At 39.6% G+C, this 12,552-nt stretch overlaps 1 protein-coding gene across 2 annotated transcripts in view; it reads right to left on the reverse strand.

The window, feature by feature from the left end:
* Nucleotides 1-12,552, reverse strand: part of Tasor2 (transcription activation suppressor family member 2) — a 62,166-nt gene that overhangs the window by 2,160 nt on the left and 47,454 nt on the right. For both annotated transcript variants that reach the window (XM_050150470.1, XM_050150471.1), the window contains exons 14-17: nt 7,170-10,850; nt 4,014-4,139; nt 3,173-3,326; nt 2,148-2,253 (exon numbers count right to left, since the gene is read on the reverse strand). In XM_050150470.1, coding sequence (XP_050006427.1) covers nt 2,148-2,253; nt 3,173-3,326; nt 4,014-4,139; nt 7,170-10,850 — 4,067 coding nt within the window. The remainder of the gene's footprint in view (nt 1-2,147; nt 2,254-3,172; nt 3,327-4,013; nt 4,140-7,169; nt 10,851-12,552) is intronic.

Below are 12,552 nucleotides of genomic sequence, written 5' to 3' on the forward strand. Positions count from 1 at the left end.
AGACTGTAACCTTAGGACAAACACAACCCATGTAGTTACTGCTACTTCAACTGGTAACTAAAGGTCCTTCAAAGTCCTCAGGCAGTTACACAATTACAACTATGCTTTCTCACCAATCTTAGTGGACATTTGCACTAACATGTAAACCAACAAATCTTCCTTAGGAGTGATGTAATGGTCTTGCTCCATAGTTCAGATTGGCTTATTACTGTCATCCAGAGATTTCCCTGTTTCTGCCCTTAGTGCTGGGATTAGACTCTGCTGCTATATCTGACAGCAACTGGTCTAATCTAGTTTATGTTTCATACTTAAATTTTTGGCCAGATAACCAATCTCAGTGAAACTAAGCAGTAGCCAGACTTTTCTTAATTTTTTATCTCTATAAAATCTTACTTTTCTTTTTTTTTCCTCCTAGAAAAAAATCTCTTTAGTTCTTTAAATTTATTTACCTATAGGTGTGTACCTGACAGTTTAATAAATGATTAGTATTGCTGTTAAGCCTTTCTTCTAAAATAATGGTTAGCAGGGGATGAAGAGCTTGGCTATTAAGAGCACTGGTCTGATCCAGTACCCATATGGTGGTTCCCACCTTTGAGGGAATCTGATGCCCTCTTCTGGCTTCCGGGGGCATTGCATGCATATGGTACATACATACAGGCAAAACACCAATAATACACCATCTTTTAAAAAGCTGGTTAGCAAGATCGTCTATGAGTTCCTGGCCATACCCTCCAGTCAGATTTGCTTGGTTCACTATCCCTACCTTGTTAGTGAGCCTTATCTTGGCTAGCTCCTGCTCCAAGGAAAAACCTCAAATTTTATTCTGTCTATAATCTATGTGTCTGTATGCACCTGCAGGTCAATGTAAGTGACATGGATGTGCAGGTGCCCATAGAGGCCAGAACAGGGCACTGGATCCTTTGGGGCTAGAGTTACAGATGGTTGTGAGTCACCGAATACAGGTGCTAATATCCAAACTCTTGATGGAGCAGCAAGTGCTGCTAACTGCTATTTCTACAGCCTGTACTGTCTTTACACTCACACAATACACTTGCTCCTAGTGTCTGAAGAAAGCAGTGTTAAAAGTATTCAATAATTTAGCGTTCAAAGTCTGGAATGGATGTTCAGTTTCAAAACTAGTAATGTGCTCATGTTCGGTTTGTTTTCTTGGTATGTCATGTGTCTAGTACCTGGTGCCTTTTATCCTTTATCTACTCAAGTTTGTTTCCTACTGTTCGCAGAGAACTTGGAGTCACACTTTGAATGTGCAGAAACTCTTATAGACTCCAAGTCTCTTGAACCAAATCAACTAATTTTCTTTTTTTAAAAAAATCTCTGATGCTGGGGATGTGGTGTGGTCAGTATGAGGTCAGTATGTGGACATGCATGAGGACTTGAGTTTAGACCCCTAGCATCCATGTAAAAAGCCAGGTGTGGTGGCACATATCTGTAACTCCAACACTGGGAGGTGAGGGCAGGCTCACTGGCCAGCCAACCAGCCAAGTTCAATCCATGAGTTCCAGATTCAGTGAGACCTTCTCTTAAAAAATAAGATGGGCAGTGATAGAAAACACCTGAAAGACTGCCAGGCTCCGTGCAAACAGGTGTGTAACTCACACAAACCACACACACAAATCACTGCTTTAACTTGATATGCTCTGGCTGGAAGGCCTGCACTTTTCTGAAGAGAAGATGTGTGTGGTGGGGGTAGGGGTTGGGGAGGGACTGAGGAGAGGAAGGAACACTGATTGGGCTGCAAAAAACTTTCTAAAAGCAATCAAAACAACAAATCACTGCTTTAGATTTACAGCAACCTGCCTACTGTTTAAATCCAATACCCTGACAACTCAAAATAAGAATCAATAGTCAAAAAAGCACCAGCACCAAGCTCACATTTCACCATATTTCTGCATATGGCAGCAGAGCCTGACTTAGCTGCTGATGTTGCTGTAGATACAACTCTCACTGGATGCCCTATTACAAAAAACAAATCCCAAAGCTATCCAGCAGACCTAAATCTTATGAAGCCAAGCTTTAATATTCACTCTGACACCGTTCTTGTAGCTGTGGTGCTTGAGTTACACATAATCTAAGGCACATGGAAAACTGGGACTAGGGTATTTGCAGCTTTCTCCACATGTACATACCTGACATTTTCCTTGAGCTTTTTATTCTCTCTGTAGTGAAGCAGCCACTTCCATCTTCCGTTTTCATTTAGTTTTTCCAGGATTTTGACAATTTCCTTCAGTTGAACTGTAGAATAAGTTCAGCAAAGAGAAGATGTGTCTTAGTTTTTATTCATGCAAGGTCCATTAGTTGTCACTTAGGAACAATCAGACCCATGTCTCCACCTCTTCCATGTCCAGGCAATGTCCAGCCTCAGAAACACATAACCTGTGAGACTCCTCAAACCAGTTCTACCCAGTCACACTATAATGGGAAACAACTGTGAAGGGGCCTGTGCTAAAGCTCTGAACCAGCCACATGACAGACAGAAGCAGTAGAAAAGTTATGTATTTTTATTAACCTAGTTTCCATGAAGAATTTATGCTGATGAAGGTAAGCTGAGAAATGGTATTCAAATTATCCTGATGTGATCAGAGTTAAGGCAGGTTTAAATTAACCAGGATGACTTTTGGAAGGCTTTTTTTTTTCCTGGTTTTTCGAGACAGGGTTTTTCTATGTAGCTTTGGAGCCTGTCCTAGAACTTGCTTTGTAGATCAGGCCGGCCTCAAACTCAGAGATCCACCTGCCTCTGACTCCCGAGTACTAGGATTAAAGATGTGCACCACCACTGCCTGGTCAGGAAGCCATTTTGTTTTTTGTTTTTTTTTTTTTTTTTTTTTAAAAAAAGATTTTTTGTTAATATTAAGATATTCGGCCCTGTGCCATTAGAACTGGAGAACTGATTCTTAAAAAAAAAAAAAAAACCCAAAAAACAAAAACCAACCAAGCAACCAAAAAACCCACAAAGCCCTAAAATAGTGCTGATCTGCCAAGTGTTAAGGATGACTACATTAAAAGGATTTGGTGCAGCAATTGGCACAAAGTAAGCCTTCAACATATGGTAAATGATTTCTTTAGAGTTGATAATTTCTTCTTGATGAAACAGTATTTGTGTCACTGGGTAAGGAGAAATTGAGATGCCTAGATTTCAAAATTAAAGACAAACCTAATGTTAAATTTTCTAGTATGTCATCATCCGATACCACAAAGCCGCCTGAGCGAAACAGCTCTTGGTAGGTATCATTCAGAATGTCTTCAGGAGTGTCTACCCCGGCAAAAATGACACTGGGGAAATGCTTCAGCTTCAGCAGAGAAGGAATCTGTTAGACATAAAAGGACTTTCATGAAGAAAGACACATATAGGCACATTTAACATTCTCATAGATTTCAAGGACCATGAGTAGCTGTAAATACTTCAGCCAGAACCACTAACTAACAATGCTGCCACACACGTAGAGCAGTTCTCACCTTATGAGTAGCCATTAGCTCATCAAAATTAATTAAAAAGAGCGCTAGAGATAGCTCATGAAAGAACATGTCTGAAGTTCAGGGGACCTATAAAGGGTTAAGTCACACAAACTCATTCTGTTTCCAGCTCACCTGGTGGTGCCAATACCACAAAGCTCATGTCACTATCCTGTGTCCACAAGTCGCTTCTTGTGACAAGTAATTATTTCTTATCAACTAGCCAATCTAAGTCCTTTTAAAGCATGATTTTCTTAATAGTCAGACATCAAGTAATAAAGATTTCTTCAAGTGAGAAAACTTAACACTGGCTCACATTTTTTCAGTGAACATGGTATCAACCTGCCCTACAGACACCTGGGTGATTCTAAATGAGTATGCCACACTGTACCTTCCCCACTATCTTCCCAGTAAAGGTCCAATGGAAGTATATGTCAGCTACTCCCCTACACAGAATGTACAGAATGCAGCAATGAATCACAATACAGAACAATTTCAGTGCCTAGAATATATTTCTTTTTACTGTGAGATTCCAAACTTACTTGATGCAAACGTGATATTATGTCTTCATTTTTGATGATAACTAATAGTGTCTCAGTCTCTCTTTGAAAGGCTTGACAGAAATCTAGAAGTTCCGCTTCTGTATGGCCTCCTTTCTTTAGAATGCTCTGAAAGATTTACAAAAAGCTTTTACTAAAAAAAAAAGGATACTTGTACAGACCTTTCTTTTTTCTTTTTTGACACAAGGTCTCTGTAAAACCCTGGCTGGAATGCCCTGGAATGCCCTACATAGACCAGGTTGGCTTCAAATTCACAAAGATCCGGCTGCCTATGCTTCTCAAGTACTGGGATTAAAGGCATGTGCCACCACGCCTACCAAGGTACAACTATTTTTATATAAAAAGAAGCCACCAGCTAGGCCTGGTAGTGCATACAATCTCGGCACTTGGGAGATTGAGGAAGGCTCATTATACTGCTACTTAGCAGCACATCTCAAAGGAAGCAAACAAAAATATTAAACAATACATGAAAAAAGCAAATCCTATTTACAAGGCAACATAGCTACTGGTCTTACTACTAAATAAACACATGCACATATTACTATAAACTGGATTTAAGCTTTATTTTTAGTTATAAAATTAGTGTGTATGTAAGTAGGTACACACACATGCCATGGTCAGGGGATAACTTTCAGGATTTTTTTTTTCCTATCATGTGGTCCTGGGAGGATCAAATTTAGCGTTGTCAGGCTTGGTGGTAGGTGCCTTCTCTTACTGAGCTATCTCTACAGTCCAAGAAGTTTAATTTGATGATGAAGCAGTTTATGACTACAAAATATCAAAGGCTATTTTAAAAAGTCTAAACTAATTCACATAAATTAAGTTTCACTTTCAAGGGAGACAGGACAGGGTTGCTGGCTGTTTCTATAATGTCATTACTTGTAATATGTAGCTAGAACTTTAGCAACATACCAGTGCATTTCTTTATCACTAATCTGAACCAATCTGAAGAATTAATTGCTCCTTGGCTATCCATATAACAAACTGCATGTTGGTAAGGAACTGCATGTTCTGACCTTCCCTCAGAGCACCTCCTTGAGTAGCTTCATTGGGAAGGTGAATGTGCATCAAAGATTTTTCTAAATCCAATCTCCCTTATGACTCTTTGGTTTTTGTTTGTCCCCCCCCCCCCCTCGTCCCCAGAAAAGGTTTCTCTGTGTTGCCCTGGTTGTCCTGAAACTTACTCTGTAGACAAGGTTGGCCTTGGGCTCAGATATCTGCCTGTCTCTGCTTCCCAAGTGTTGGGACTGATGGTGTGTGCCACTACCGCTGGTCTCTTGTGACTCTTATGTGATCCTTCTTCATGAAGGATTATGGCTTGCCATTGCACACCCAATTATACTCCGCTCAGAACATTTATTATCTTTATAAATGTATTACATTGTCTGCCTTGAATACCCAAACAGATGAACTTCTGACTATCCCACCTGCACTCAAAAAGGACAGCATGATTTTTGAAGAAATTCTTTTAGGAAAGAATCAACTGAAATACTGAAGATTGAGCTGTCACTGTTTGCAGATCCTTCTCATCTTACAAACAGGTCTATATCCCATCACTAAAGAATAGTTCAGGGCTTGCCAGAATTATTCAGGATGTTTCCAAGGCTTAAAAAACATGTACTGTTTTTTTGTTTTCTTTAAACAGGATCTTACTCTGTAACTTCACTGGCCTCAAACCTTTTGGGATTCACTCATCTCAGCCATCCAAGTGCTGGGATTACAGGTGCCAGCCACCACACCCAACAAACATTGTGCTCTTGAATGCATGTTATGTTTATTTTAGTATATGTTCAATTAGAAGTTGTAACCTTTGTACAAACATGCACTTTGTATTAAAAACAGTGACCACATGGTAAAAAACTATCAATATTTTTTAATACAATCAATAAACAAGATGATGCCTATGAACAGTCATGAGACACTGTTTAAGTGCTGGGAACCCATTCCAGGTCTGTAAGAACAGTAGGTATTAACTACTGGGCCACTTCTCCAATCCCTGCTATTTTTAAGAACATTAAGAGTCTTTCCAGTAACCTCAGGATGAAGTCTAAATATGGTATCTTAGTGAGCCCCTTCCTAGCATGGCTCATAATGTCTCCCAATTCATCCTTGGCAGTATACTCTATGCGCAGTAGTATAAATCAGGTCTTCCCTCTGCTTAGCTCTTGTCCCTTCTGATCCCCTGTCTTTTGGCACCCCTCATGCTTTTATCTCTGCAACACTAAGCCCTTTGTATTGTGTGTCTGAATTAGTACAAAGATTACTTTTCACAAAATGTTATATGGTAGACATGCCTTCATTTTAGAAGTTATCATTACTCATTTTCCTCTATTCTATACACCAATGAAAAAGACATTTTGGTGTGTGATTTTTATGTATGAACATGGGGCCAGAATTGACATCAAGTGTCTACTATTGATCTCCACCACTTTGATATAGGGTATCTCACCAAAGCTAGAGCTAACCTATTCAGCTAGAATGACTGAACAGCAAGCTTCAGGGACCTGCCAGTCTTTGTCTCCCCAGTGTTTAGATTACAGGCCACGTGCACAGCTTTTGTATGAGTGCTGTGTTCAGGCTTTAATGCTTGTATGGTCAGTACTTTACTAACTGAGCCATCTCTCCAACCCTGGAATATAATTTTTCTTTAAAAACAATGAATGCTGCCGGGCGATGGTGGCGCACGCCTTTAACCCCAGCACTCGGGAGGCAGAGGCAGGAGGATCTCTGTGAGTTCGAGACCAGCCTGGTCTACAGAGCCAGTTCCAGGACAGGTTCCAAAGCCACAGAGAAACCCTGTCTCGAGAAACCCTGTCTCGAAAAAAAAAAAAAAAAAAAAAAAAAAAAAAAAAAAAAAAAAAAGCTAAAAATGTGCTCATTGAAAATAGATGTAATCATAATAAAAGCCTAACTTGGGGGAGGGCAGCATTTGTCTTGATTCACCATTAGCTTTTCATTTTTGTTCTCTTAGAATTTATGTTCCATCTGAGTTACTGATAACACCTGCCATGTAGTAAACAAAAACTGAAGATTAAAACCTAAATATCACGTCCCATATCATTTTTTAAGCAAAAAATTTTATTACTATTAAACTAAAAATTAGAATATAACAAAGTGTAGAGTAAGCTGGTACTTTACCTTTGTTCTTAAGAAGAATGACTTATCTTCTGTTTCAACAAGGTAGAACCTGAAAGGGCTCTTACAAGCCTCCCTCATAACTCCTTTTAGTTTGATATGCAGAGTGGCACACAAGTCCGTGATCACATCTTTGTAAGATACCGATTGTCTTGGCTGATATGTCTCCTGTGGACAAGCTTCTGCAGAAGCTACATTTAACTCTTTATCTTGGGAAACAGTTTGGTTGCTATTCATCATAACTTTATTAAATTCAGCATATTCATTTAGAATAAGTGAAATATCACTTCTAGCTTCTTTCAAAGTACTGTTGTATTTCAGTTTATTGAGATGGACTGGAATAATCTGATTTCTTTCAGGATTTCTACTTTGACTATGTTTCTCCTTCCAAAAGGAGGAACGGTCTAGATTGTTGGGCGAGTGGTCTCTTCTACGATGACTTTGCGGCCTGGTGTCTGAGTGTACAACCGTTACTAGGATAGGGCTTCTGCTCTTAGGTGGAAGATGCAGAAGCGAGGCATCAGATGTTTGTGTTGAAGGGCATGTTTCAACTGAGATTCGGATAAGTGACTCCTTAGGGAAGATGTTGGTGGAAAGGGAAGATGGCTGAGAATCTCCCTTCTTTAGTACTTCTTTTAACTTATGATCAAAACGCAAGTACTCCAGGTCTAAAGTATTCTGCGTGAGGTCATCTGTCATATGCCAAGTGCTAGTCCAGGAGCTAAGGCTATTGCAATTTGCAGTGAAATTCCGATGCCTCTTCAGGCTATGCAATGTTCTTGTGGTATCTTTGGATTCTTTTGTTATAGTAAAGTTAGCATAAGTCCTGGAGATACCACTGGAATCTGAGATCTGGATGTAGCGTGGCATACACTTATCATTTGTTGAGATAGGACACGATTCTGTGTCCCAGCTTCTGGGTGGAACATGTGTCTCCAGCTCTGAAATTTTGCTGGAGTTGACCCAAGTGTCACTGTTGTTTAAGCCTGTGAAAGAATCACTGCTATCTTTTACAGCATCTTTGTGGCTTGCATGACTACCTTCCAAAGTACACAAATTCTCTACATCTAATTTGCAGTTTCTACAATCTAGAGAATCTGGGTCAGTATCTCCAGAAAGTGGTTCATAGCATGTGGAAGCATTCACACTTATCTCTGTACTCCTGCGCAGTGCTTTAGAATCTGCCTTGGGTTTATGTCCCATATTAGGATTTTCACTGGCAGTATGTTCTTTGTAGATGTCACAAACAGAGTCAAGGGATTCTGGGACAAAGGAAGCAGAAGGCTCTTCATTGATACTTTTACTTATGTCTGCTGTATTTTGGTAAGAACAAACATTTTGGGAGAAAACTCCATCATTCAGGGGCTTTTTTTCTTCACATTTTGATTTCACATTTTCACAGATTGTTTTTTGTTCACCTTTTGTAGATGTGGAGTGAGAGTGAAGGCCAACAGCACTGAGATCCATCCTTTCTTCACGTAATTCAGTTCCAATATTCTGAAGTAAACTGGCCATTCTAACTACTGGTATTTCTTGTGTTTGAAACCCTGGCTCTACACTTACTGGTTTTTTGTAATAGATGCACTGAGCACTGTCACAGGAAGAAACAAACTCTTCGGTTTTGTCAATGGAGGCAGAGTTCATGGATCCAGGCTGCATATTAATATCAGCCACTGTTTTTAAATCAGAGCTATTTTTCTTACTGTTTTTAGAGCTAGTATGTTTTAATGACATATTTACTATTTCACTTACACTGGGGATAGAAACCAAAGTGTCTGCCAAAGGCTTATTTTCAACAATTTTTCTAGTACTACATAAGGGTACAATGGACTCCAAGGCAAAAGGTTTTATGCCCAGATTTCTGTTCTCCATACAAATTGCCTGCAATGAGTTCCCTGATTTTAAGAGTTTTCCAAGAGGCTTGAAGTTACCTCCATATTTAGGGGGTGAGGTAGGCTTGTTTAACTCTATATCATGGCACTGTACCTTTTCTGAGAAAGATAAACTCTCATTCTGCTCACTTGGGACACTGAACTCAGCTATCTCACCTGGTACAGTTACTCTGCCTTCTATTCCTGCACTGGTTAGTACCTGTGGCATTTCTGCAGAGAGCTGTACTTGTACTTGAGTTAACTTATTTTGTCCCATTGAAATCTTAGGACCAACAAAAGAATTTTCTTTTCCTGCTATAGTTAAATCTCCTGACTTAACTTGGGAGAACTCGCTACTTTTCTCAGACTGTGTACCATGAAGTTTTAAGCATGGAGTGGGTTGTGTTTCTTCAGTTTGTACTATGGGATCAGGACTAGAAGCTGGTGATACTTCTTCTATTAGAGTACCAAAGGGAAAGTCTGAGGGAATGTTAATTTCCTCTGCCACCTTAGGGGCACAATTTTCTTTAGAAAGTATTAACGTACCTGGCTTTAAATCACTGCTTTGTGTCTCTTTTAATGGTTCTCTAGGGTCCACGGCATACACTGAGATATAGCTAGCTGAATTTATTGTTTTGTTTTTTATGAGGCTCACCTGGACTTCTGGTTCAACCTCTTTAGTTCTACTCTGCAGTCCTAAATTTGACACTGGGGTCTTCTGCAATTGTTCGATTTCACCAGCTGCCATTTCCTCCCTGGGGTTTGTAGGTGGTAATACCGTTAAAGTTGGGTTAGTATCAGAATATTCCCCTGACAACTCCATGCTAACCTCCTCCCTATTCATAGATAGATCAGCTTGTTTGGGAAATACTGAATTAAGTATTTGCAAAGTCTTTTCTTGGTTTAGACTACTCTTGTCATTAATCCGTACTTCTGAGGGGCCATCTGATATATTACGTATTGCTGGAATACAGTTAAGGGACGGTTTGTTTCCCAGAGTAGCAGAGGTTGATGATGATACTACTTTAACTTGTGATGGTTCTAGAACCTCATTTATAGACATGCTGAAGCCATTCTGAGTCTGTAGAGAGGCATCTTGTGGACATTTTGTTTTGTTACTGGCTAATGAATAGCTAGAACTTTTAACTAAAGGCAATGCCTCAGTTATCAATCCATCAGCTGATGTCGGAGGAGGAATCTCTTTCTGTAATGGACACAGGCTTTCAGGAGCTGTTTCCATTTCTAGGGAGGAGGCAGAAAGGCACTTACTCTCTCTATACTCTGAAATGGCAAGAGAAGGAATGTCCCTTGGGCACTGTGTTTGTGCCTCTTCCAATTTAGACACAGGATACTGAATACTCAAGGCAGGGGACACTTGTTTAACCAGCTCAGTATTAAAGTCTGTAGGTTTGTCAGCTGTATTTACTTCTGTATGTATTGGTACACAGGCAGCTTTTTCAAGAGCAAGAGTAACCGGCTCCAGATTAATCATCATATATTCCATGTTATCATCTGTCCTTTCTGCAGAGGGCTGACATTTGTTATTGATGGGGCTACTATACTGGACAGCACCTGTTTTTATCAGCAGCGATGGATGAAAAGTATCAACTTTGTTCTCAAGGGTGCTCAACACAGACTTATGACACATCATTGCCTCACTGCCCGCCCCATCATAAGCTGTTGTGTTCGGTAAGGTCTTATCTTCATTGGGAATACAAGATCCATTACTTTGGGCATGTGTGACATCAGAGAGCCCAACAGTAGAAGTTTCGGGTATATCTGATAATTCTTGTTTGTCTTTACCTCCAGTTACCTGAAATGACAAAAGGTTAAAAAAAGCAATTAAAAAAAAAAGATAAACAGATTAAGAAAAATTACTGTTATGAAAAAAGGCATGAGATAATTGTACTTTGTTTTTTGAATTCTCTTAATCTATAAGCATTATCATACAATAGAGATAAGTAAACCCACCAAATGTATTGAATGTAGGCCCTTGTTTACATTAAGTGAGCATTCTTTTTAGTTTTTTCTCCTTTAAAAATATTCAGTTACCGGATGGACGGTGGTGGCACACACCTTTAATCCCAGCACTCAGGAGGTAGAGACAGGCAGATCTCTGTGAATTTGAGTCCAGCTTGGGTCTACAGAGCAAGTTCCAGGACAGCTAGGGCTGTTACACAGAGAAACCCTGTCCCAAACAAAAACAGAAAACAACAAAAAACCCTAAACAAAAAAAATCACAGATGAGATGCAGGTGGTGGCACACCCCTGTTAACTCCAGTACTCAGAAGGTTGAATCAGGAAAATAATGAGTTCAAGGCCCCTGGCTATAAAGTTAAGACCTGTCTCAAACAAACAAACATTCAAAAAGAAAGTAAAAATAAAAACAAGTATCATAGAGTTCCATACTTTATTAATTGACCAGTTTACTAGATCTTAAATGTATGAGGTGTTGATAGGCAGAGGCAGGCACATCTCTAAGTTGGAGGCCAGCCAGACCCGCATAGACCTGCACTCACAAGAGACACCACCACCACCACCACCACCACCACCACCACCACCACCACCACCACCACCACCACCACCACCACCACACACACACACACACCCTACTCCCAAATTTAAATGTGTCATTTATCAATACAGAAATGAAGCACAAGAGAAATAACAGCACTTAATTTTGCTGTTAATGAAATTAAATAACTTTTAAGGAAAAAAAAATAACCATTTATTTATTTATTTATTTATTTGGATTTTTCAAGACAGGGTTTCTCCGTAGCTATTTGGTTCCTGTCCTGGAACTAGCTCTTGTAGACCAGGCTGGCCTCGAACTCACAGAGATCCGCCTGCCTCTGCCTCCTGAGTGCTGGGATTAAAGGCGTGCGCCACCACCGCCCGGCTAACCTTTTATTCTTAAACAGCAATTTCCAACTACACTATACAAACACTGACATCTGGAATTTTCCCATGAGACAGTAATAATTACACCCCATGAATTCTGAATAACTGATTCTGTTAGTAAGAGTCCTTTCTCAATCCTTAACTACTTCTTTGTGTAAAGCTGGAGACAACTATTATTCATTTTATTGCTTCTTATTCTACAAAGCAACAGAAAATTTGATGACTTTTCATTCATATAATAAAAGGACTGAGATAAATAGTATTAAATAGAATTTAGATAAACTATCAACAGGATAATTTTGATGGATTTATAAGGAGGTTGTTTTGTTAAGTCTCCACATAATCTTGTCTAAATTTGTTGAAAAACAAACAGATACAATTTACCACACGTGGCAATGTTTGGAGCACGATGCTCACAGATAGCTATGTCTACAGGCATATGGTCTAAGTGAAGACTTAACTCATTAAAAACTTTCTGTCCCAACCAAAGAGATATTAACTTTAGTAGTCAGGGTAGGGAACACCAAGATGTCAGTTTTAAAAGGACAATGAGAAAGAAAATTCTTTTCTTTCCTTCTCTCCCTCCCTCCCTCCCTCCCTCCCTCCCTCCCTCC

The sequence above is a fragment of the Alexandromys fortis genome, unplaced genomic scaffold (assembly GCF_014885135.2).
Source record: "Alexandromys fortis isolate MF-2015 unplaced genomic scaffold, M_Fortis_MF-2015_v1.1 scaffold_69, whole genome shotgun sequence".
Taxonomy (NCBI): domain Eukaryota; kingdom Metazoa; phylum Chordata; class Mammalia; order Rodentia; family Cricetidae; genus Alexandromys; species Alexandromys fortis.